Source organism: Bombina bombina, chromosome 3, assembly GCF_027579735.1.
Source record: "Bombina bombina isolate aBomBom1 chromosome 3, aBomBom1.pri, whole genome shotgun sequence".
NCBI classification, from domain to species: Eukaryota; Metazoa; Chordata; class Amphibia; order Anura; family Bombinatoridae; genus Bombina; species Bombina bombina.
The window spans coordinates 661,609,620-661,636,148 of NC_069501.1; the positions used below are offsets into that span (position 1 = coordinate 661,609,620).

Genomic DNA, 26,529 nt, shown 5'->3' on the forward strand with positions numbered 1-26,529 from the left:
AAAGATCCTGTTTAAAGGATTCCATGTCCCAAATAAAGGTGCAGAGAGTTTTCTTAACCCCTCCAGTGCAAGTCTCCCAGCCCCAGAAGACAAAAGCACTTAACTGCATATCTAGCCGTCCGGCAGGAGGACAGCTCACAAGGCGTGAAAGGACGCCAACTCCTTACAGAGGCCTGTGGAAGAAGGAAAGAACAGACACCAAAACTTTACCTCCTCCATTAACTGAGGCAAAGAGAATGACTGGAGATTGTGGGTAAGGGAGTGACACTTAACAGCTTTGCTGTGGTACTATTTGTCTCCTCCTGCTGGCCAGGAGTAATATTCCCAACAGTAATTGATGACATTGTGGACTCTCCATATCTTAGGAAAGAAACAGTATTTTGTGCTTTGCTTCATTCTTTTTAGGGCTGTGCAATATGGGGACAAAAATTTACAATTTTTTTATTAAATATTGCAATTGCAATTTTATTTGCAATTTCATTAAAATATTTTTTAAGCATACATTTTGCATTAAAATATGAATTTAACTGTTCAAAACATCAGCTTGTTCCCCTTGCAGTTTGCACTGCAGAGTTAATAGACCAGAGAGAAAAGCTCTGCCAGTCCGTCATCTTCTTTGTCTGTACACACCTCAGGACTGGAGCAACAAACCATTAGGCAAGTAAAATCGTGGCGGTAGCATTATGTGCTGTGACACTGATGTGACGCTTTCTGGTCCGCCCTCCATGGAGGAGTGATCAGTGCTGCTTCTGGGCTGAACTGGAACTTTTGTGTGTCTGACGTGACATGCTGAGGAAGTCGTTTCGTACTTTTTTGTTTGTTTGAATCATGCAAATCACATTTTTCAAAGCTTTGTATAGGAATTAACTTTATCATGAGATTAATTGCACAGCCCTAATTCTTTCCAATAAAGAAAACATAATTTATGTAAGAACTTACCTGATAAATTCATTTCTTTCATATTAGCAAGAGTCCATGAGCTAGTGACGTATGGGATATACATTCCTACCAGGAGGGGCAAAGTTTCCCAAACCTCAAAATGCCTATAAATACACCCCTCACCACACCCACAAATCAGTTTAACGAATAGCCAAGAAGTGGGGTGATACGAAAAAAAGTGCGAAAGCATAAAAATAAGGAATTGGAATAATTGCGCTTTATACAAAAAAATCATACCCACCACAAAAAAAAAAAAGGGTGGGCCTCATGGACTCTTGCTAATATGAAAGAAATGAATTTATCAGGTAAGTTCTTACATAAATTATGTTTTCTTTCATGTAATTAGCAAGAGTCCATGAGCTAGTGACGTATGGGATAATTAATACCCAAGAAGTGGAACTTCCACGCAAGAGTCACTAGAGAGGGAGGGATAAAATAAAGACAGCCAATTCCGCTGAAAAAATAATCCACACCCCAAAATAAATTTAATCTTATAATGAAAAAAACTGAAATTATAAGCAGAAGAATCAAACAGCTGCCTGAAGTACTTTTCTACCAAAAACTGCTTCAGAAGAAGAAAATACATCAAAATGGTAGAATTTAGTAAAAGTATGCAAAGAAGACCAAGTTGCTGCTTTGCAAATCTGATCAACCGAAGCTTCATTCCTAAACGCCCAGGAAGTAGAAACTGACCTAGTAGAATGAGCTGTAATCCTTTGAGGCGGAGTTTTACCCGACTCGACATAAGCATGATGAATCAAAGACTTTAATCAAGACGCCAAAGAAATGGCGGAGGCCTTCTGACCTTTTCTGGACCCATAAAAGATAACAAATAGACTAGAAGTCTTTCTAAAATCTTTAGTAGCTTCAACATAATATTTCAAAGCTCTTACTACATCCAAAGAATGTAAAGATCTCTCCTTTGAATTCTTAGGATTAGGACACAATGAAGGAACAACAATTTATCTACTAATGTTGTTAGAATTCACAACTTTAGGTAAAAATTTAAATGAAGTCCGCAACACCGCCTTATCCTGATGAAAAATCAGAAAAGGAGATTCACAAGAAAGAGCAGATAACTCTGAAACACTTCTAGCAGAAGAGATGGCCAAAAGGAACAACACTTTCCAAGAAAGTAATTTAATATCCAAAGAATGCATAGGTTCAAACGGAGGAGCTTGTAAAGCCCCCAGAACCAAATTCAAACTCCAAGGAGGAGAGATTGACTTAATGACAGGTTTGATACGAACCAAAGCCTGTACAAAACAATGAATATCAGGAAGATTAGCAATCTTTCTGTGAAACAACACAGAAAGAGCAGAAATTTGTCCTTTCAAAGAACTTGCAGACAAACCTTTATCCAGACCATCCTGAAGAAATTGTAAAATTCTAGAAATTATAAAAGAATGCCAGGAAAATTGATGAGAAGAGCACCAAGAAATGTAAGTCTTCCAGACTCAATAATATATCTTCCTAGACACAGATTTTCGAGCCTGTAACATAGTATTAATTACGGAGTCAGAGAAACCTCTATGACTGAGAATCATGCGTTCAATCTCCATACCTTCAAATTTAATGATTTGAGATCCTGATGGAAAAAAGGACCTTGCGATAGAAGGTCTGGTCTTAATGGAAGAGTCCAAGGTTGGCAAGTAGCCATCCGGACAAGATCCGCATACCAAAACCTGTGAGGCCATGCTGGAGCCACCAGCAGAACAAACGAACGCTCTTTTAGAATCTTGGAGATCACTCTTGGAAGAAGAACTAGGGGCGGAAAGATATAGGCAGGATGATACTTCCAAGGAAGTGACAATGCATCCACTGCCTCCGCCTGAGGATCCCTGGATCTGGACAGATACCTGGGAAGTTTCTTGTTTAGATGAGAGGCCATCAGATCTATTTCTGGAAGTCCCCAGATTTGAACAATCTGAAGAAATACCTCTGGGTGAAGAGACCATTCGCCCGGATGTAACGTCTGGCGACTGAGATAATCCGCTTCCCAATTGTCTATACCTGGGATGTGAACCGCAGAAATTAGACAGGAGCTGGATTCCGCCCAAGCAAGTATCCGAGATACTTATTTCATAGCTAGAGGACTGTGAGTCCCCCCTTGATGATTGACATATGCCACGGTTGTGACATTGTCCGTCTGAAAACAAATGAACGATTCTCTCTTCAGAAGAGGTCACGACTGAAGAGCTCTGAAAATCGCATGGAGTTCCAAAATGTTGATTCGTAATCTCGCCTCCTGAGATTCCCAAACCCCTTGCGCTGTCAGAGACCCCCATACAGCTCCCTAACCTGTCAGACTCGCATCTATTGAGATCACAGTCCAGGTCGGAAGAACAAAAGAAGCCCCTTGAACTAAACGATGGTGATCTGTCTACCACGTCAGAGAGTGTCGTACAATCGGATTTAAAGATATTAACTGTGATATCTTTGTATAATCCCTGCACCACTGGTTCAGCATACAAAACTGAAGAGGTTGCATGTGAAAACGAGCAAAGGGGATCGCGTCCGATGCAGCAGTCATAAGACCTAGAATTTCCATGCATAAGGCTACCGAAGGGAATGATTGAGACTGAAGCTTTCGACAAGCTGAAACCAATTTCAGACGTCTCTTGTCCGTCAGAGACAAAGTCATGGACACTGAATCTATTTGGAAACCTAAAAAGGTTACCCTTGTCTGAGGAATCAATGAACTCTTTGGTAAATTGATCCTCCAACCATGTTCTTGAAGAAATGACACAAGTCGATTCGTATGAAATTCTGCTAAATGTGAAGACTGAGAAAGTACCAAGATATCGTCCAAATAAGTCAATTTTTTAAGGTAAGAAAAAATGTTTTATTCATATGCATTATCCCAAAAAATGAAACTGACTGTCTGAAATAAGGAATATTGATCATCCTGAATCAAGGCAAATAAATGTTTAAACACATATATTTAGAACTTTATATAAAAGTGCCCAACCATAGCTTAGAGTGTCACACAGAAAATAAGGCTTACTTACCCCAGGACACTCATCTACATGTAGTAGAAAGCCAAACCAGTACTGAAACGAGAATCAGTAGAGGTAATGGTATATAAGAGTATATCGTCGATCTGAAAAGGGAGGTAAGAAATGAATCTCTACGACCGATAACAGAGAACCTATGAAATAGATCCCATAGAAGGAGTCCATTGAATTCAAATAGGCAAAACCGGGCTCCAGCCTGCTGCAAAGCGCATATCAACGTAGAATCTAGCACAAACTTACTTCACCACCTCCACGGGAGGCAAAGTTTGTAAAACTGATTTGTGGGTGTGGTGAGGGGTGTATTTATAGGCATTTTGAGGTTTGGGAAACTTTGCCCCTCCTGGTAGGAATGTATATCCCATACGTCACTAGCTCATGGACTCTTGCTAATTACATGAAAGAAAACTATATTTAAGCAGTGCTGCCTGATTGGATTTTAGCGTTAAGAATAATATAATAAATAGGATGGAACTCTTATCAATGATGAAAATTGACCCTTCCCTAATGTAATATTTTTTTTGTTGCCACAGAGATTCTCTTTTTTATCCTCTGATCTATTTTTTTTTAATATTCACTCTTCTACTTTCTTTCTTTATCTTTTCCCTCTTTAGTCTCTTCCTTACTCTCACTTTCCTTAGTCTTTTTCCCATCTCCATCCACCTTATAGGTGATTACTGCACTTTTTCATATATTCTGCATTATAGATCTTTTTTTGCTTAGACACTTATCGGTTATGATTTGTTTGACACAAAGATTTTTAATGCTGTTTTGCTGGTGTTGTTTATTTTAAGTGAGGAGGCAAAGACACCCCAGCCAAAGGCTTAAATACCTTCCCCACTCCCCTCATCCCCCAGTCATTCTGCCAAGGGAACAAGGAACAGAAGGAAAAATATCAGGGTACATATTGTGCCAGAAGGAAAAACAAAAGAAATTTAGAACCGTCCAACGTAGAACCGGGCAGGAGCCGTGGACTCTCTTTGTAACGATGGAAATTAAATTATCAGGTAAGCATAATTTATGTTTTCCATCTAATACAAGGAGAGTCCACGGGTTCATTCATTACTTGTGGGAAACAAATACCCAAGCTCTAGAGGACACTGAATGAAAAACGGGAAGGTAAAAGCAAGGCGGACCCTATTCTGAAGGCACCACAGCCTGCAAAACCTTTCTCCCAAAAACAGCTTCAGCCGAAGCAAAAACGTCAAATTTGTAGAACTTTGTAAAAGTGTGTAAGGAGGACCAGGTAGCTACCTTACAAATCTGCTCCATAGAGGCCTCATTCTTAAAGGCCCATGACGAAGCCACAGCTCTAGTAGAGTGAGCCGTAATCCTCTGAGGAGGCTTATGTCCCGCTGTCTCATAGGCCAAACAAATCAAGCTCCTCAGCCAAAAGGATAGAGAAGTGGAAGAAGCCTTCTGCCCCTTGCGCTTCCCCGAATAGACCATAAACAAAGATGAAGATTGTCTGAAATCCTTTGTAGACTGAAGATAGAATTTCAAGGCTCGAACCACATACAGGCTATAATGTAAACGTTCATTTGAAGGAGGAGGATTAGGACACAAGGAAGGAACCACAATTTCTTGAGTAATGTTGCGATCAGACACTACCTTAGGGAGAAATCCCAGAATAGTGCGGATGGCCTTTTCTGCATGGAAAACCAGGAAAGGAGGCTCACATTGCAAGGCCGCTAATTCAGACACCCTGCGCGCCAAAGCAATGGCCAGTAGAAAAAGAACCTTCCAAGACAGAGTCTTAATGTCAAGAGAATGAATACATAGCTCGAACAGAGCCTCCTGCAAAACCTTTAGAACCAGATTCAAACTCCAAGGAGGAGCAGAATGTCTAAACACAGGCCTGATCCTGGACAGAGGCTGAACAAAAGACTGAATATCAGGGAGCTCAGCGAGCTTCTTGTGTAACAAAACTGATAGCGACGAAATCTGTCCCCTTAGGGAACTGGAGGCAAGTCCTTTCTCCAAACTATACTGGAAGGAAGAAAGAATTCTGGATACCCTGACCTTATGCCAGGAATATAACATCTATCAGTTCTTCCTGGAGATCCCTGGACCGCGACCAGTATCTGGGTAGCTTGAAGTTGAGTCTGGATGCCATAAGATCTATCTTCGGAGTCCCCCAACTGTTGCAAATCTCCACAAACACTTCGAGGTGAAGAGTCCCCCGGATGAAACCACTGTCTGCTGAGAAAATCCGCTTCCCAGTTGTCCACACCCAGGATGTGGATCACTAATAGCGAACATTCGTGGGCCTCGGCCCACTCCAGAATCCGAGAAACTAACCTCATAGCTAGAGGGCTTCTCGTCCCCCCCTGATGGTTGATGCAAGCCACAAAGGTAATATTTTCTGACTGGAATCTGATGAACTTGGACGACCCCAGGAGAGGCCAAGCCCCCAGAGCGTTGATGATCGCCTGAAGTTCCAGGATGTTGATCGGGAGAAGAGACGCCTTCCAATTCCACATGCCCTGTGCCTTCCTGGCACACCAAACTGCTCTCCAATCTGAGAGACTCACGTCCGTAGTAACAAATCTCCCAAGAAGGTCTGAGGAAGGATGTTCCCTGGGACAGCTGATCTGGATGGAGCCACCAAGAGAGATTCCCTCGACCCGTTGTCCAGAAAGATCAGTTGGAATAGGTCCGAATGATCGCCGTTCCACTGCCTCAGCATGCATAGCTGAAGAGGCCTCAGATGGAATCTGGCGAATGGAATGACATCTATAGTGGATACCATGAGTCCAATCACCTCCATGCACCGGGCCACTGATGGCCTTGAAGAGGATTGAAGGGCAAGACAGCTGAAGACAATCTTGCAATGTCTCTGGTCTGTTAGGAATATCTTCATGATTATGGAATCGATAATCGTGCTCAGGAACTCCACTCAGGTACTGGGAACCAGAAAAACTCTTTCCTGAGTTTATCTTACAATCATGAGATTGCAGAAGAAGGAGAATGTTCCTCTGCCACCGAGTAGGACGGAGCCTGAACCAGGATGTCGTCCAGATAAGGAGCTATTGCTATCCCTCTGGATCTCGCCACCGTGAAAAGAGCTCCCAGAACCTTCGTGAAGATTATTGGAGCAGTAGCCAGCCCGAAGGGAAGAGCTACAAACTGAAAGTGCTGATCCAGAAAGGTGAACCTTAAGAACCTGAAGTGATTCTTGTGTATTGGTACATGAAAGTAAGCGTCCTTCAAGTCTATCGTAGTCATAAACTGACCCTCTTGAACTAGGGGCAGTATAGACCTTATCGTCTTCATTTTGAAAGATGGAACCGACAGAAACTTGTTTAATAAACAAATTAACAACCCTCAGTGCCCTAATTCTTTCTTGTTCCTCGAGGGGAGTCTCCACCTTGACCATTTCTGACAGATAGTCACACCAATAGGTAGCGACATCTTTTTTAACAGGGTCTCTAATTTCTTATCCATGGGTTCCTTAAACGACAATCTATCCTCAAGCGGGATAGTGGTGCGTTTAGCAAGCATGGAGATAGCTCCGTCTAACTTAGGGACAGATCCCCACAATTCTAGCTGTGAATCTGGAACCGGAAACAATATTTTAAACGAAGAAGGGGAAAAAAGACGATCCAAGTCTCTCCCATTCCTTCTAAATAATATTTGCCATCTTTACGGGAACCTGGAAAGTTTGGGGCACTACCCTGCCCTCATAAACCTTATCGAGCTTAGGAATAAAAGATTCTTCCAGTAACTTTGGTTCCAGAACCAAAGAGTAGCCAACAACTCTTAATAAAAAGCGTAAGTTCTCCATCCTAAACCTAAAGTCTGGTTTCTCTGCAAGCGGAGGTTTAGAGGCTGCAGATTCCGACCCAGAGAGAGAGTCCTCTGAAGTATTGGAATCCTCTGCATCAGCGGATAATATAGTGTCAGATACATCCAATGGAGTAGATGACCCCTGGGAAGGATAGCAATGTTTAACCTTTCACTTGCGCTTAGCCTGGCGAGGTAAAGCACTAAAGACCGCAGACACCGCCGTTTGCAACTGCTCAGCAAAATCAGGCGGTAGCATGGCCCCTCCCGCAGGAGTATTAGAAGTGCACTGGGGAGCTGCATGTGTAATCGTAGATGAATGTAGGGAACGCACCTTGCGGGACAGAGAGCCCTCAGAGGTTGACGGCTCAGTGGTACTAAACATCTTATTTCTTTTAGATAACACTATTTTATCGAGGCATGTGGAACATAGTTGAGCAGGGAGGTATACCGAAGCCTCCTCACAATAAACACAGGCATTAGTTTTAGGTAAAGAGGGTGTACCCTCTAACATATCAGAGTCCTCCATACCTTGCGCCTTTAATATGGACTTTAACAAGAATTAAATGGCACCTTTATACTCCCAATGGCCGGGGCACTCACCACCTCCTATGACCCAGGTCCACAGAGAAAATAAACTTTTGTCTCCTGCAACCAACCGTCAGAAAAGGAAGAGGAAAAAGCCACACCCGGTCACATGGAGTGCCGTGCAGGACCACCCCTGCAGCCAAGAAAAAGCATGCCAACTAAACAGGCTGCGCAGTAATCCAAGGATGGAAAAGTCTGACTACTGTTCCACATTGCCCGAGCCACATCTCACACATGTTGCAGCAAAAACACAATAAAGCAATCATCCCCCCCTGTTCAATAATGACCTTCCGGAGATATTAACCCTTGATTATATACAGATAAAAGGAGCCACACTGTGACCCTGTCTTCTTGCGTTATCATTATATATATAAAAAATAAAACGATCTTACCAGAATCAACGCCATGGAACAGGAACACGGCCTCTCAAGTTTGACAGTGTGTAGCATCGCTCTACATTGGACGGTCCTAAATTTCTTTTGTTTTTCCTTCTGGCACAATTTGTACCCTGATATTTCTCCTGCTGTTCCTTATTCCCTCGGCAGAATGACTGGGGGATGAGGGAAGTGGGGGAGGTATTCACCTTTGGCTGGGGTGTCTTTGCCTCCTCCTGGTAGCCAGGTTCTGTATTTCCCACAAGTAATGAATGAAGTCGTGGACTCTCCTCATATTAGATGGAAACAAACATAAAAACACAGTGTATTTTAGATTAAAAGATGCAAGACAATAATAAAGATATGCTAGTACCATGATCATATAAATCACACCTTTCATAAAATTGTGAAGATTCATATTTGCATTTACATAAAAATACCTGGCAATAGTTGAGGACTTCTGTGAGTATTCTACGCTGATCTCCCATGTAAGAACCTTCAGACATGACACTTGCCTGCTGAACAAAACAAAAAAGTCAGCAACATTTTGTTTTCTTTTTATCAAAATGTTATTTTCATATTTCTGTGAGTTCTCTATTTCACTATGAGTCCTATTGATCCACTGACAGTACAAGGAGCATACAAATGTATTTTAGCAACATGCATAATTTCACAAAACCCTTTGCTTGTGCAAACAACCTATTCAAGGGTCATGTCTGCTGAGCTCTTCTCATCCCCCTCCACCCCATATGTAGACCCCTTTCTATAGATCTTTCTTTTTTCAAACCATTAGAATAGCTTAGCAAAATTGTTTTGCAGGGGTTTTATCAGGGTAAACATATTCTCAGTCATTCCAAACCACCAAACACCTGGTTTTCTAAAAAAATATTTTCAAAGTCTTCTATTAAATGCGCCACAAAAACTTTTCAGATAGTTCTCATTGCGATCCCCCACTATATCCTGTGGAGTTATACTAGTTCATCAAATTTGATTTTTAATTTCAACAGCCTTTGCATAATTTTGTCCAGTTTCGAACAGCATCATCTTGGCTTCTTAAATGGCTTCTTTTTCCAAGCATGTTCAGTTCATATTTAATGTTTAAAAATATTGCTCAGATAAGCCTTTAAACCTATGAAACGTCTGCCACAAATATTTAGTATCTGTGTACTTCTGAGAAAATCCTGTTTCCTGTAGTTTCCCAAGTGTTTACTCAATCACAATGTAAGAAACAGGATTTGTTGGCTGTATTCAATAGGTCATTCAAGTGTTACTGATTCAAATAGACATGCTGTCTAATGGATTTGAATGACATTGGAAATAAACCAAAATACCAGTGGAGTCAAATATGAAGTTTTCTTACAGCAAACTCTAATGGACTTGTATGGAGCCCTTTTGTGTTTCGATGTGCTGAAGTAACAGTGAAAAAACAACAACAAATGAAATTCAGGATTCACAGTTTTAAAAACATGTTCTTTAAAAATTTAATTTTTATATTTACTTGCTTAGAAAATTAAAACTATGAATATGTATATTCCTAAACCTTCTATTAAAGTTGTATGAAATATGGAAGTATGGTGTAGAATGGTATTTGTGCTTAATGTTAGAACTCTTCCCTCACATTCTGAGTAACAGCAAATAAAGCTAGACCTAATTCATTACCATTGGGTTGATATTAAGCCACTCTAGAAGACATAAGGAATAAAGGGGCGCCACATAGCATAATCTTGTAAAGTTTAAATATGTGAAATTCAGAGAAGAAAAGGACTGGTACTCTCAGTATCCAGCTGACTATGATGTATGATGTTCCCTTTGGCAAAAGTCCAGCTGGTGGGGGTTCTACAAGAGATATACTCAAACCATGCATACAAAATGCATATTAGACCACCACTGCACAAAGAAATACTGGAGCTATCAACTCTGTAAAAGAATATTTATTTGCAACGTGTTTCTTAGTCTGCTGTTCTAGAATTCTTAAATTTTTAAAAGGCAATCCTTAGGTGAATGGGCTTTCAAACAGGATCACTCCATTGTAAATGCAAAGTCCAAACACGTTTCCCAACAGTGCAATAATGTAGGGGCAAGCACTGTAAAATGCCCCGGCATTCACGAAGGTGCATTTCCTTTTAAAAACAAGTTATCATTTGAACATATTCTTTGCAGATACAATATTGCAATAAAGCGGTTTCACATTGTTTCAGTAGTGTTAAAATCTGGTGTAAGAAGATATAATAAGTCATCTGAGAGTCATGCACAGTGAGACGCAGTGCCAAGAGTACCTTTATGCAAGAGACATATGTAAGATTAGGTGATGGGCATGACTTGCTTGTAGAGGCAAGAAAGATGGCTAGGCTAAAAATAAAGGAAAGGAAAATAAGGAAGCTGCTATGATAAGCCTGCTGAATAATCTTTTTCTTCTGTACAGTCAAAGAGGAATTTTCAGTGCACTACCGCAGAGGAAGACTGAAACCTCTTCATAAAAATTTGGTGCTGTACAAAAAGAGGTAGAATATGCCGACATATGGCAAATAAATTGTTGCAGCTGAAATAGACGTAAAGGTTTGGAGTTCCAGGCAGAGGGGAACTAATTCTCTACACAAGAAAGAGTTGAAGGAAACTTCTGAAATCAGAAAAGAGATAACTGTAGCTTTAGTCAGTAATTTTAACCCCTTAAGGACCAGCAACATACCCAGTCCTGGGCTTCACTCTGCTGCGATCTCGCTAAAAATATCAAGATTGTGCTATTTCTGCATGCCCCATGAGTGGGGCACTGCAGAAATAAATTTGCAAAGTTACCGAAGCAGAGAGGGCCACTCTGTAGCCCTCGCTGCATCGGACAGCGGTGGTGCCAATCGTTGGTGGGTGGGAGGGTAAGGAGGGAGGCGGGTAGGTGGCCCATCGATGTAGGGGGCAGAAGGAGGGCGGGAGCGTGTGGGACCGATACGCCACGCTACAGGGAATAAAAAAAAAAAGCTGCGTCATTGAGGGGGAAGGAGGGCCAATGAGGGGGATCCTATGTGGGATCCGTTGACGGAAAGGGACCTGGGAGGTGGAAGGGGGAGGGTATTGAGGGGGGGGGCAGCTACACTACAGAAAAAATGGGTATTTTAATTTTTTTAACATTTTTTTGCGTAATTTGCAGCAAACTGGGTACTGGCAAACACCTAAGATGGCAGCAAATGGGTAGATGGGGGAGGGTTAGAGAGCTGTTTGGGGGGGGGGAATAGGGAGGTTGGGAGGTAAGGGGGATACTACCATGCAGAAACTATATTAAAAACAAAAAACTTTTATTTTTATACTGGCAGACTTTCTGCCAGTACTTAAGATGGGGGTGATCTTTGTGGGGGGGGAGGGAAGAGAGCTGTTTGAGAGGGGTCAGGGAGGGATCAGGGGTGGGATGTGACAGGTGGGAGGCTGATCTCTACACTAAAGCTAAAATTAACCCTACAAGCTACCTAATTAACCCCTTCACTGCTGGGCATACTACAAGTGTGGTGCGCATCGGCATTTAAAATATGCTAGAATTTAAAAAAAAAAATATATATATATATATATATATATACCTTTTATTTTAGTACTGGCAGACTTTCTAACTAAAGCTAAAATTAACCCTGCAAGCTCCCTACAAGCTACCTAATTAACCCCTGCACTGCTGGGCATAATACATGTGTGGTGCGTATCGGCATTTAGCGGCCTTCTAATTACCAAAAAGCAATGCCAAGGGGGCGGAGTTAGCCGTCATAGAGAGAAGCTGTGTTCAGATAGAGCTCCAGCACAAAAATTGATTAAAACCCTCTCAAACCTCATATTATTGCTGACAGATAACAGCAAACAGCAGCAAACTTAAGCAGGACACAGGCTCAAACGATTTTTGGACCTGATTTGTGTCCCAGAGCCGAGACAAAAACATTTGGTGCAAGCACTTCCAGAGCCTAATCAGGAAAGACCGCGGCTGCGGCCTACATCAGAACCGGAGGTAGGAGCTAAACAATTCATAAAAGCATAAGTGGGAAGAGCACACTCCGGACTTTAGCCTACATAAAATAAGCTTTTTTTTTTCTCTGCTCCCTGGCTTTATATTTAAAGTAGAAATTATTGGGATATACTGAGGAGACTGAGCCTGCAGGATTGGAGAGGCGGGAAAATCGCCATCTTTAAGTTCAAAAAGACTATTATACTCCTGCAGAGACCCAGCTATTTTTATATTTGTGATATCTGTCTCTCTAGGACAGTAATAGCAATCAAGCTGCAAATTGCACAAGGCTAGCACACAGGCTTACAAGAACAGCACAGCAGACACTTAGCGGGGAAAAGCACGGCAACAGTTAGAAGCACCTAATAATCTTCCAAGCCGTATTATAATGTCTACTGGATGTCGGGATGCACTTGCAGCCCAACATGAGGAGCCAAGTGCTTTATATGGGTCTCAAGGATTTACTGGAGGAATATGGGAAGAAGATGTGCGAGAGGCTTGATGCCCTTATAGGCACAATACAAGCGGCTCGTACACGTGGCGATAATGCTGCAGAGAAGCGCATAGAAATACGGGAGCCGCAAAGCAACAAGGTGCCTGCAGCTCTCCAGGCGCGCTTCTCGCCATTGACAACAGCAGATGCAAGCCTTGAGATGGAGCCTCACTTTTCCTCTGCTGCTTCAAGCAGACTGTCTACATGGATGAGAATACAGATTGACCACCCGCGCATAGAGCCCGGCACATCAGGGCGCGGCAGTGTTCATGTCATCCCCAACACGCTCTTCTCTGTCAACAGCTTTACAGGCTTACCACAGCCTCCTTGCTGGGAACACCGCCAGTCACTATGGCAGTATCAGGCTATGTGTCATTCCTCCCCTTTGGATCTCTGTTCCGGTTTACGAGCCATGTTTAGTCTGATGCAGTCAATCAAAGCAGGTATTGGTTAGGGGGAGCGCTTGGGGAGAGGCAATTTTGGGTGTACTACACCCATCAAGACTGCCAAACATCTTGGGGATTCCCACTGCTACACTCCGCACAGCACACAAATCTAATGTTTTACCTTTTTCTGGCTCCTGTGTGTATCTACACAAATGTAAATATTTGTGATGTAACAGTATTTGTTTTTCTTTTTTTCCTTACTCTGTGTTCTGTTTTATCTGGAGACGCATGATAAGCCTATAGCTGTTTGCTGTAATATACTGCATTTATAACAAATTCTTTATAGGGAACTATGTGGGTTTGCATGTATGGTCTGTCTCATCCGCATGTGTGGTGAAGTATTAATGCATTTTTTACTGACTAAGGTGTGGATTAGTGCTGAGTAGTGTTATTTTGAGTGTTAGAGCTTCTCCATGCTTGGATTTGGCAACTTATAACTGTATGATGATCCATTTATACACTGTTCGTAAGTTAATCCAATCAATGATATAGAGTCAATAGATAGATAACAAACCCAGCACCCTTGGAGTCTCTAATGTGTTACTTCTGGGAACTTCTGACTTCTTGCTCCGTTCCCCCATCCCTTTCCCCCCTTTCCCCCCCCCTTCTTTGTTGAAATATATGCCCTAAATCAGTACCTGTGTAAAGACTTTGCTCCTGCCCTAAAATGGTTAAAGATACGTCTAAACGACGGCCTTTAGGCCTGAATATCCACCTAGCAAAGACTTTAAGGACATTGGACTTATGGGACACTCAAATGGTTTCCTGAAAGGGTTTTCAGAGCATATCAAATCAGTTACTGTACTTTGTGAATATATGATGTTTATCACATGATAGTAATACAATCGTTTATATTACCTCAAATATGTAAATGTGAAGTGTTTAGTGCACCACTGCTGTGTGTAATGATCAATAGACAGTCCTGGATGACCTTCCTGTGAGGATTTTCAGATCATAACAAATTAGCTACTGTACTTTGTGAATGTATGATGTTTTTCACATGATAGTATTATAGACATTTTTATTGCCTTCAATATGTACTTATGTGGTGTTTAGTGCACCACAGGTGTATGTAATAATTACTAGACAGTCCTGGAGGACCTTCCTGAGAGGATTTTCAGTGCATAACAAATTAGCTACTGTACTTTGTGAATGTATGATGTTTTTCACATGATAGTATTATAATCATTTTTGTTGTCTTAAATAGGTAATTGTGCAATGTTTAATGCACCACAATTGTATGTAATAATTACTAGACAGTTCTGGATAACCTACATGAGCATAATATTTAGCCCTAGAATTGTCTCTGTGTGGGGAATCACAGCATTTAATGATAGACTCAACTATGGGTTTGCCTCTGGATAGCATTGTCTAAATCCCACTTTAGCGGTGGGGGAGGTCCTGGTCTTTTGTATATAACTCCCTGTCAAAGTGTATTTGAACTAAAGCATGTGTGAGTTCTTATTAGACATATTACAACTGATCCTTAGCAAATATTCTGTGGGATCATTTAATTTTTTGTTATTATATGATCTGTATAACTAAGTCCCCCCATAAACTGAATATCTATAAGGGCTTAATGTGATTCCGTGTAGTAACCTTAGATACCTATCTAATGTTACCTAATTACCAGTTATGCCCGACTTGTATAATTGCTTCTGTGTATTCTATGTGATAGATATCTATAGGCCCAAAAGTGGTCTATATCCTGCTAAACCCCTCAGTTAGTGTGATGTGTAATCGAGGGTCCAAAAGCGGCCTGAGAAATTATGGAGGGACAAAAATAGAGGGTGGCGGAGAGGTTGCTCCCCAGTTTGCCTACTATACTGTAAGATATTCATGTTAGTTGTTATATGTGTATATGTTTCATTGAGTAACCTGTATGTTGTATATTTTATTACCCTCAATAAAAATAAATTACAAAAAAAAAAAAAAAAAAAGCAATGCCAAAGCCATATATGTCTGCTATTTCTGAACAAAGGGGATCCCAGAGAAGCATTTACAACCATTCGTGCCATGATTGCACAAACTGTTTGTAAATAATTTCAGTGAGAAACCTAAAATTGTAAAAAACTGCATTCATTACTTTTGGGAATTCAGAACCTGGCCACCAGGAGGAGGCAAAGACACCCCAGCCAAAGGCTTTAATACCTCCCCCACTTCCCTCATCCCCCAGTCATTCTGCAGAGGGAACAAGGAACAGTAGGAGAAATAAAGGTGAAAAAGGTGCCAGAAGAACAAAAAATACAGCCGCCCCTTATGAACAACGGGTAGCTGTGGAGTCTTCTCGTCAGAAGAAAGAAAATTATCAGGTAAGCATAATTTAAGTTTTTCTTCTTAAACGGGAAGAGTCCACAGCTGCATTCATTACTTATGGGAAAACAATACCCAAGCTATAGAGGACACTAAATGCAAAATGGGCGGGTACAAAAGGCGGCCCCTTCTGAGGGCACCACAGCCTAAAACCCAAAACTCCCGACAAAAAAAACTGCTTCACTAGAAGCCAAAGGACAAAAAGGAAAAAGGTAGAAATAACTGCCCAACAGTTAAAACCAGCAAGGCCCTTGCTAGAGACCGCTCAGGTTATTAGACTCGACCGAGCCAAAAGCCTCTGAGGAGACAGTCCCACAGGCACGCAGCCCGCAAAATTAAACTCACCCCTGATCAACAGAAAGGGGAAACATCCAAATTCTCCCAGCGGGGAAGAAAGAACTCAGCTAAATGAGTCCGAAAAGGACCCTCAGAACCCAAAGGGACTAGGATGAAGAAAATGAACTCCATGAGAGTGAACCAGGATGAAACAGGGCACCTATGAAAAGAACCTGCCGACCCAGCAAAGCAAAGGGAGGACTTGTAAAGCCACCGCTACCTCAAACAAAGGACCCAGAAATGTCCTTGAAACTTAAAAGGAGGAGAGAAAAATCCCTCCCCTACACAGAGCGCTCACTCGCACCCAGAATAGAGCAACTGAAAGACAAATCGTCCCCCGGGAGCCACTGAAAAAACAGCATCAGATATCTGAATATGCTCCTCCAAGCCATAGGCGTCCTGCTACAAATAAGGACCCTAACTATGAAACCGCACAGGACCTTCTTCTTCAGAAGAACTCAAACAGGGCAGGACAGGAAGGAACCAAACCCAGAACCCGGTAGAGCAAACTACCTGCCAAGGAGGGATCCACCGTGAAGCCTCTTCCTTAAGTGAGTTCACAATAACTATGATACGTAGCTAAGATCAACAGATCAGACCAATCCCTGACAACCAAAAGTGACTGATAATGTCCGAAAGATTCAGGGATTAAAAGTACCCCGAATCATCAGGACCCGCAGGAAGGGAAAAATGGAGGGTTCCAGCCCCCCCAAAGAGCTTCCAGCCCCCCCAAAGAGCTTGGGTTCCATAACCCAGACACAGCCCCCTTCCTGAAGATGAAGGGCACTCCCAAAAGGAGACCCTCTACTGGAACTACATTAAAGGCATGGCACAAGAAATCCATTTCTTCATACTGACATTCTGCACGTAAGCACCAGGCGGATACTATAGATGTCAAATTCACCCCAAAAGGGAGGGAAGCAAAGCCAAAACTTAACAGCTTGCTAGCACACAATCAAGGTGCAAATAGCTGCAGTTGGTTTTAAACTGCAAATTTTCCGCTCATTAGACAGCTAAGCTAACCATCAGGCTACTACAGCGTAGCTGAAGCGTAAATCTGTAGACAAACTCAAAAGGCCCTCACCGAAAGAACAACCCTCTGGCCACTAAGGTCAGCCCAGTAAGAAGTCTAAATCTCCCTGCAAGAGAGACGTCCCGGAACCAGAAAACTGGGCCATTCCGATCAGTCCTAAGGGATCTGGATACAGACCCCCAAAATTCCAGTCAAGACAGGTCAACAAACCCGGGCACACGAAAATTCAGAGCCGGCTTAAATATATAATAACCCCCGAGGAACTACTAGGTTACCCCCTCCGGAGTAGACTATGCACCAAAGGCGATGCAGTCACAGTCACTTCCAAGACACCTTGGACACTGAACATTCACTAAATGTCCCATACACAGAGAGCTTAGGACACCCAAAGCGGTATACAACATAAGGGTGATAGGCAATGGTGAAGCCACGCAGCCACTCTGGAAGGCCACAAGGCTCTAGGGACAACTTCCACTAAGTCCAAAGACTAAGTAATGTATGAAAAAACAGAAACTCTGTTTAGGAATGCTAGCTATCACCAGAATCACAAGACGGATGAGAAAACATTAGCTTTACCTGGGTTCAAGCCCACAACCTCCTGCTTCAGACACGGTGGCGCTAACTTCTACGTCACATCTCCCTTAGAAACTGGAAAGAGAAACTAACAGAAATCCCATGAATGGCAGAGCCTCAAAAAATGTATGGAACTCATGGAAGGTGCACTTCATGAAAACTCTTAGCAAAAGCAAAGATTATTTGATCTGACGAGACACCAAGAATAATAAACTCCTCATCCGAGAGAGCAACTCACCACCCACCAGGTTAGCCGGTTACCCCAACACCACGTGGATGATATAGGGCATAAGGAACAGAAATAGCACCCTATCAGGACCAGCCTGCTACATAGGGCACTTCAAACTGAACCAGGCCACAGAAAATTTGAGACCCCACGAGGACTCGATAAAAGCATCTAAGACATAACAATGTACTAACACCTTAACATGCGACTTCCGCGGAAGTGCTCAAGTGATCACAAAATCGCTAGTATCAAATTCCAGAAGAAATATTTCCCAACAGAGAAATCATAACAGACCTGAGCTTCTTAAAAAAAAAAAAAATACATCCTAACCGGATCAAATAAAAGCAGGGCAGCACCCGCAGGTGAACGCCCAAGAAGAATGGGTACACCAAAGGCCAGCCAATTAGAGACCCCATTCTTCCAAAGCTCAGAACTGGAATAAGATACCCAAAAAAGAAATTAAAACTGAAGACAACCAGGAGATTAACTTCATCCCCACACGTCTAACCCAGCTTGCCATCTGGAACAAAAGACCAAGGATCCCTTAACCTATTAGTACTGGGATCCCCCAGCACCGCCAAAACATGCCGTAGCAGGACACAAAGACGCGCCAGGCTATAACGAAAAACAAGACTTACCTCCGCCAGGGAAACTGACAACATAACACAAAGAATGTCCACAGCACCTCCTTATTCCTTTACTTTATTTATCTGATTAAGGTACAGACATAAACAGCGACGTTTCGAGTGTCACCACTCTTAGTCATGCATGGTGACACTCGAAACGTCGCTGTTTATGTCTGTATCTTAAACAGATAAAGTAAAGGAATAAGGAAGTGCTGTGGACATTCTTTGTGTTATATTGTGACTAAGGGAATAAGGCAGAAGTCCCTGTCTACACGTGCACCGAACTCCAAGAGTTGCTGTTTAAATACCACTTTGCTCAGTAGGGCAACTGACGACCCCGACCCGAGGGTTGGACCTCTAAAGCTTCAGAGGAGACCGCTTCCCCAGATGGCTGATCTGACCCAGGTGATTCCACACCTGACGAGCCCCGGTTAGCATAACACGGACAATATCTCAGCAACACCTCCTATGGAAGATGTAAATGCGCTAGGGCCATAGATATAGCCATGCGGAACCATGCCGTAACCTCTGGAAGGAACAAGCCGCCTTCCGGAGAAGGGGTAAGGGCATTAGGGACACCTGCTTGCGTAGCCAAAGGAGGTTCTAGGGGACGCGCTGCACAGGATATGGGATCCCCAGTGGTGGATGGCTCGTCGGACTCTAAGTTCCCTGTATTGGGAGAAGAGAGCACTCGGAACATAACTGATGGACATGGATTACCTGGACCATTTCATACTCTTCACAAGAAGTAGAATCTGAATCAGAGACATCTGTCTCTAAAAGTCAGAATCCTCCATAACTTGGTATATAGAAATTATGGACAGAAAAAAAAATAAAACACCCCCCAATGGCTGGGGCACTTACAACCTCCTGAGACCCAGACAGCTAGCAAAACAGACTCTCTCCGTCGCCATGCGATCAGGAATAGAAAATGGAGCACCGAAACGTGATGCCTCGTCACAAGGTGCACCGTGCGGGCCATAGAAAAGCGTGCCAAGTCCTACAAGGGCTGCGCAGCCTGACAAGAAAAGGCTGTTATGTTCCGATCTAACCACAAGCCCAAGTAACACTACACATTAGCAGACAGAATTACATAACAAACATGATTAAAGTCCCCCCCCTGTTCAATAACCCCCCTCAGGAGATATTAGCCCTTGATTCTTTGTAAAGATAAAGGAGTCCCACTGAGACCCTGACTTCTTCGTTTACATTACTTTATCACATCATCGACGTAAAATGAAACGATCTTACCAGAATCAACGCCTTGGAACAGGAACACAGCCCTTCAAGTGTGACAGATAGTAGCCTCGCTTCTGACATGGACTTGAGAGAATTAAGCAGGCAGCGAAACTCGTCAACGCTGATTGCTAAGGAGCTGTTAACATGAGTCGGGATGGTTTCACAGAAAGACTCTCCCTGCATCTACGGACTCTAACTTTCATCCATGCTCTCACTGAGAGGCTGACAGGATTACTTAAAACTCCAGTTCCATTTAGAAGAGTACTACCCTCCATAAGAGACTATAAAAATCTTCCTACCCTTCTCTGCCAACCTCCTGTGACGAAAGGCAAAGAATGACTGGGGGATGAGGGAAGTGGGGGAGGTATTTAAGCCTTTGGCCGGGGTGTCTTTGCCTCCTCCTGGTGGCCAGGTTCTGAATTCCCAAAAGTAATGAATGCAGCTGTGGACTCTTCCCGTTTAAGAAAACGTTAACTTTTTTTTTTATTTGATCGCATTTGGCAGTGAAATGGTAGCATGAAATATACCAAAATGGGCCTATATCAATACTTTAGATTGTCTACTAAAATATATATACAGTTTTGATAGGTAAATATAAAAAAGGCTCTATTTCTGTTTAAATGTAGTGATGGCAAAATTGCTAAAAATGCTCTGGTCTTTTGGGGAAGTTTTTGTCGGAAATGCCTGGTCCTTAAGGGGTTAATAGCTAAAAAAAAAAAAAACGTATGTGTGAAAAGTTCTGAATACAACTTTCAAAGTAATGGAACAAAGAAGTGTGAGTAGGCACTGTATGGCCAGTGCATTTCACATGAGAGGGGTCAGAGCTATGGGCTCTATTTATGAAGCAGAAGATCCTAACGCAATACTGCAACACTAATTAAAGGGAGATTATGCACTAGATTTTTCTTTGGATAAATGTTTTGTAGATGATCCATTTATGTAGCCCATACAGGGGTTTGTTTTTTAAAATGTATAGTTTTGCTTATTTTTAAATAACATTGTGCTGATTTTCAGACTCCTAACCAAGCCCCAAGGTTTAGGAGAATACTGATTTATTTAACTGGGTGTTCCAGTCAACCTAATCAAAAGTGCTAAACTGTGAGCTTCTAAGTAAGTTTTAAAACTGTTTTATTCTGGATTTTTTTTAAAAAGCATCTGTGCATATTATTCTTTATAGTAGTGTCTAATACATGCAGTTATATGAAAATCGGTGTATACTGGTGTAGCAGATGCCTCTCTCTATCTTTATCTAAAGCAATTTGAGTTTTAGATAAGGCCTCATGTAGTACTGGTAAACAGAGTTCAGAATTGATCAACTGCTGTAAGAGGATAATCTCATATAAGAAGCATGATTTTTGTAACCAGTGTATGAACATATTCTAAAAACAGAATTTATGCTTACCTGATAAATTACTTTCTCCAACGGTGTGTCCGGTCCACGGCGTCATCCTTACTTGTGGGATATTCTCCTCCCCAACAGGAAATGGCAAAGAGCCCAGCAAAGCTGGTCATATGATCCCTCCCAGGCTCCGCCTACCCCAGTCATTCGACCGACGTACAGGAGGAAATATGCATAGGAGAAACCATATGATACCGTGGTGACTGTAGTCAGAAAAAATAATTCAACAGACCTGATCAAAAAAACCAGGGCGGGCCGTGGACCGGACACACCGTTGGAGAAAGTAATTTATCAGGTAAGCATAAATTCTGTTTTCTCCAACATAGGTGTGTCCGGTCCACGGCGTCATCCTTACTTGTGGGAACCAATACCAAAGCTTTAGGACACGGATGAAGGGAGGGAGCAAATCAGGTCACCTAAATGGAAGGCACCACGGCTTGCAAAACCTTTCTCCCAAAAATAGCCTCCGAAGAAGCAAAAGTATCAAATTTGTAAAATTTGGCAAAAGTGTGCAGTGAAGACCAAGTCGCTGCCTTACATATCTGGTCAACAGAAGCCTCGTTCTTGAAGGCCCATGTGGAAGCCACAGCCCTAGTGGAATGAGCTGTGATTCTTTCAGGAGGCTGCCGTCCGGCAGTCTCATAAGCCAATCGGATAATGCTTTTAAGCCAAAAAGAAAGAGAGGTAGAAGTTGCTTTTTGACCTCTCCTTTTACCAGAATAAACAACAAACAAAGAAGATGTTTGTCTGAAATCTTTAGTGGCCTCTAAATAGAATTTTAGAGCACGGACTACGTCCAAATTGTGTAACAAACGTTCCTTCTTTGAAACTGGATTCGGACACAAAGAAGGTACAACTATCTCCTGGTTAATATTTTTGTTGGAAACAACTTTCGGAAGAAAACCAGGCTTAGTACGCAAAACCACCTTATCTGCATGGAACACCAGATAGGGCGGAGAACACTGCAGAGCAGATAACTCAGAAACTCTTCTAGCAGAAGAAATTGCAACCAAAAACAAAACTTCCAAGATAATAACTTAATATCTACGGAATGTAAGGGTTCAAACGGAACCCCTTGAAGAACTGAAAGAACTAGATTAAGACTCCAGGGAGGAGTCAAAGGTCTGTAAACAGGCTTGATTCTAACCAGAGCCTGAACAAACGCTTGAACGTCTGGCACAGCTGCCAGCCTTTTGTGAAGTAAAACAGATAAAGCAGAGATCTGTCCCTTCAGAGAACTTGCAGATAATCCTTTCTCCAAACCTTCTTGTAGAAAGGATAGAATCTTAGGAATTTTTATCTTGTTCCATGGGAATCCTTTAGATTCACACCAACAGATATATTTTTTCCATATTTTATGGTAAATTTTTCTAGTTACAGGCTTTCTAGCCTGAATCAGAGTATCTATTACAGAATCTGAAAACCCACGCTTTGATAAAATCAAGCGTTCAATCTCCAAGCAGTCAGTTGGAGGGAAACCAGATTCGGATGTTCGAAAGGACCTTGAACAAGAAGGTCCTGTCTCAAAGGTAGCTTCCATGGTGGAGCCGATGACATATTCACCAGGTCTGCATACCAAGTCCTGCGTGGCCAGGCAGGAGCTATCAAGATCACCGAAGCCCTCTCCTGATTGATCCTGGCTACCAGCCTGGGAATGAGAGGAAACGGTGGGAATACATAAGCTAGGTTGAAGGTCCAAGGTGCTACTAGTGCATCTACTAGAGTCGCCTTGGGATCCCTGGATCTGGACCCGAAACAAGGAACCTTGAAGTTCTGACGAGAGGCCATCAGATCCATGTCTGGAATGCCCCATAATCGAGTTATTTGGGCAAAGATTTCCGGATGGAGTTCCCACTCCCCCGGATGGAATGTCTGACGACTCAGAAAATCCGCTTCCCAATTTTCCACTCCTGGGATGTGGATTGCAGACAAGTGGCAGGAGTGATCCTCCGCCCATTGAATTATCTTGGTCACTTCCTCCATCGCCAGGGAACTCCTTGTTCCCCCCTGATGGTTGATATATGCAACGGTCGTCATGTTGTCTGATTGAAACCTTATGAATTTGGCCTTTGCTAGATGAGGCCAAGCTTTGAGAGCATTGAATATCGCTCTCAGTTCCAGAATGTTTATCGGGAGAAGAGATTCTTCCCGAGACCATAGACCCTGAGCTTTCAGGGGTTCCCAGACCGCGCCCCAGCCCACCAGACTGGCGTCGGTCGTGACAATGACCCACTCTGGTCTGCGGAAGCTCATTCCCTGTGACAGGTTGTCCAGGATCAGCCACCAACGGAGTGAATCTCTGGTCCTTTGATCTACTTGAATCGTCGGAGACAAGTCTATATAATCCCCATTCCACTGTCTGAGCATGCACAGTTGTAATGGTCTTAGATGAAGTCGTGCAAAAGGAACTATGTCCATTGCTGCAACCATCAATCCTATTACTTCCATGCACTGCGCTATGGAAGGACGAAGAACAGAATGAAGTACTTGACAAGAGCTTAGAAGTTTTGATTTTCTGACCTCTGTCAGAAAAATCCTCATTTCTAAGGAATCTATTATTGTTCCCAAGAAGGGAACTCTTGTTGACGGGGACAGAAAACTTTTTCTATGTTCACTTTCCATCCGTGAGATCTGAGAAAGGCTAGGACGATGTCCGTATGAGCCTTTGCTTTTGACAGAGACGACGCTTGAATCAGGATGTCGTCCAAGTACGGTACTACTGCAAAGCCCCTTGGTCTTAGACCCGCTAGAAGGGACCCTAGTACCTTTGTGAAAATTCTCGGAGCAGTGGCTAATCCGAATGGAAGTGCCACAAACTGGTAATGCTTGTCCAGAAAAGCGAACCTTAGGAACTGATGATGTTCCTTGTGGATAGGAATATGTAGGGTACGCATCCTTTAAATCCACCGTGGTCATAAATTGACCTTCCTGGATGGTAGGAAGGATCGTTCGAATGGGTTTCCATTTGAACGATGGAACCCTGAGAAATTTGTTTAGGATCTTGAGATCTAAAATTGGTCTGAATGTTCCCTCTTTTTGGGGAACTATGAACAGGTTGGAGTAAAACCCCATCCCTTGTTCTCCTATTGGAACTGGATGAATTACTCCCATCTTTAACAGGTCTTCTACACAATGTAAGAATGCCTGTCTTTTTATTTGGTTTGAAGATAATTGAGACCTGTGGAACCTTCCCTTGGGGGTAGGTTCCTTGAATTCCAGGAGATAACACTGAGAAACTATTTCTAGTGCCCAAGGATCCTGAACATCTCTTGCCCAAGCCTGAGCAAAGAGAGAAAGTCTGCCCCCCACCAGATCCGGTCCCGGATCGGGGGCCATCCCTTCATGCTGTTTTGGTAGCAGTGGCAGGCTTCTTGGCCTGCTTACCCTTGTTCCAGCCTTGCATCGAGTCTCCAGGCTGGTTTGGGTTGAGAAGTATTACCCTCTTGCTTAGAGGATGTAGAATTAGAGGCTGGTCCGTTTCTGCGAAAGGGACGAAAATTAGGCTTATTTTTAGCCTTAAAAGACCTATCCTGAGGAAGGGCGTGGCCCTTTCCCCCGTCATGTCTGAAATAATCTCTTTCAAATCAGGACCAAACAGTGTTTTACCCTTGAAAGGGATGTTAAGCAATTTTGTCTTGGAAGACACATCCGCTGACCAAGACTTTAGCCAAAGCGCTCTGCGCGCCACGATAGCAAACCCTGAATTTTTCGCCGCTAATCTAGCTAATTGCAAAGCGGCATCTAAAATAAAAGAGTTAGACAATTTTAGTGCTTGAACTCTGTCCATAACCTCCTCATACGAAGATTCTTTATTGAGCGACTTTTCTAGTTCTTCGAACCAGAAACACGCTGCCGTAGTGACAGGAACAATGCATGAAATTGGTGGTAGAAGGTAACCTTGCTGAACAAACATCTTTTTAAGCAAACCCTCTAATTTTTTATCCATAGGATCTTTGAAAGCACAACTATCTTCTATGGGAATAGTAGTGCGTTTGTTTAGAGTAGAGACCGCCCCCCTCGACCTTGGGGACTGTCTGCCATAAGTCCTTTCTGGGGTCGACTATAGGAAATAATTTCTTAAATATAGGGGGAGGAACAAAAGGTATGCCGGGCCTTTCCCACTCCTTATTTACTATGTCCGCCACCCGCTTGGGTATAGGAAAAGCATCGGGGGGCACCGGAACCTCTAGGAACTTGTCCATCTTACATAATTTCTCTGGAATGACCAAATTGTCACAATCATCCAGAGTAGATAATACCTCCTTAAGCAGTGCGCGGAGATGTTCTAATTTAAATTTAAATGTTACAACATCAGGTTCAGCTTGTTGAGAAATTTTTCCTGAATCTGAAATTTCTCCCTCAGACAAAACCTCCCTCCTGGCCCCTTCAGATTGGTGTGAGGGTATGTCAGAACCGTTATCATCAGCGTCCTCTTGCTCTTCAGTGTTTAAAACAGAGCAATCGCGCTTTCTCTGATAAGTAGGCATTTTAGATAAAATGTTTGCAATAGAATTATCCATAACAGCCGTTAATTGTTGCATGGTAATAAGTATTGGCGCACTAGATGTACTAGGGGCCTCTTGTGTGGGCAAAACTGGTGTAGACACAGAAGGGGATGATGCAGTACCATGCTTACTCCCCTCATTTGAGGAATCATCTTGGGCAATATTATTATCTGTGGCATCATTGTCCCTACTTTGTTTGGACATTATGTCACAATTATCACATATATTTAAATGGGGAGAAACCCTGGCTTTCATACATATAGAACATCGCTTATCTGATGGTTCAGACATGTTAAACAGGCTTAAACTTGTCAACAAAGCACAAAAAACGTTTTAAAATAAAACCGTTACTGTCACTTTAAATTTTAAACAGAACACACTTTATTACTGAATATGCGAAAAAGCATGAAGGAAATGTTCAAAATTCACCAAAATTTCACCACAGCGTCTTAAAGCCTTAAAAGTATTGCACACCAAATTTGAAAACTTTAACCCTTAAAATCACGGAACCGGGGCCGTTTTTACATTTAACCCCTATACAATCCCAGGTATCTGCTTTGCTGAGACCCAACCAAGCCCAGAGGGGAATACGATACCAAATGACGCCTTCTATAAGCTTTTTCAGTGGTTCTTAGCTCCTCACACATGCATCTGCATGACTTGCTTTCC

The 26,529-nt window shown here is 42.6% G+C and overlaps 1 protein-coding gene across 2 annotated transcripts in view; it reads right to left on the minus strand.

Annotated features, from left to right (window-relative positions):
* BEND2 (BEN domain containing 2) overlaps positions 1–26,529 on the minus strand; it is a 268,497-nt gene that overhangs the window by 91,810 nt on the left and 150,158 nt on the right. The window contains exon 5 of one of the 2 annotated variants that reach the window (XM_053707395.1): positions 9,142–9,216. In XM_053707395.1, the coding sequence (XP_053563370.1) occupies positions 9,142–9,216 (75 nt within the window). Of the gene's footprint in view, positions 1–9,141; positions 9,220–26,529 lie in introns of both variants that reach the window. The other variant, XM_053707394.1, reaches the window with a different exon arrangement.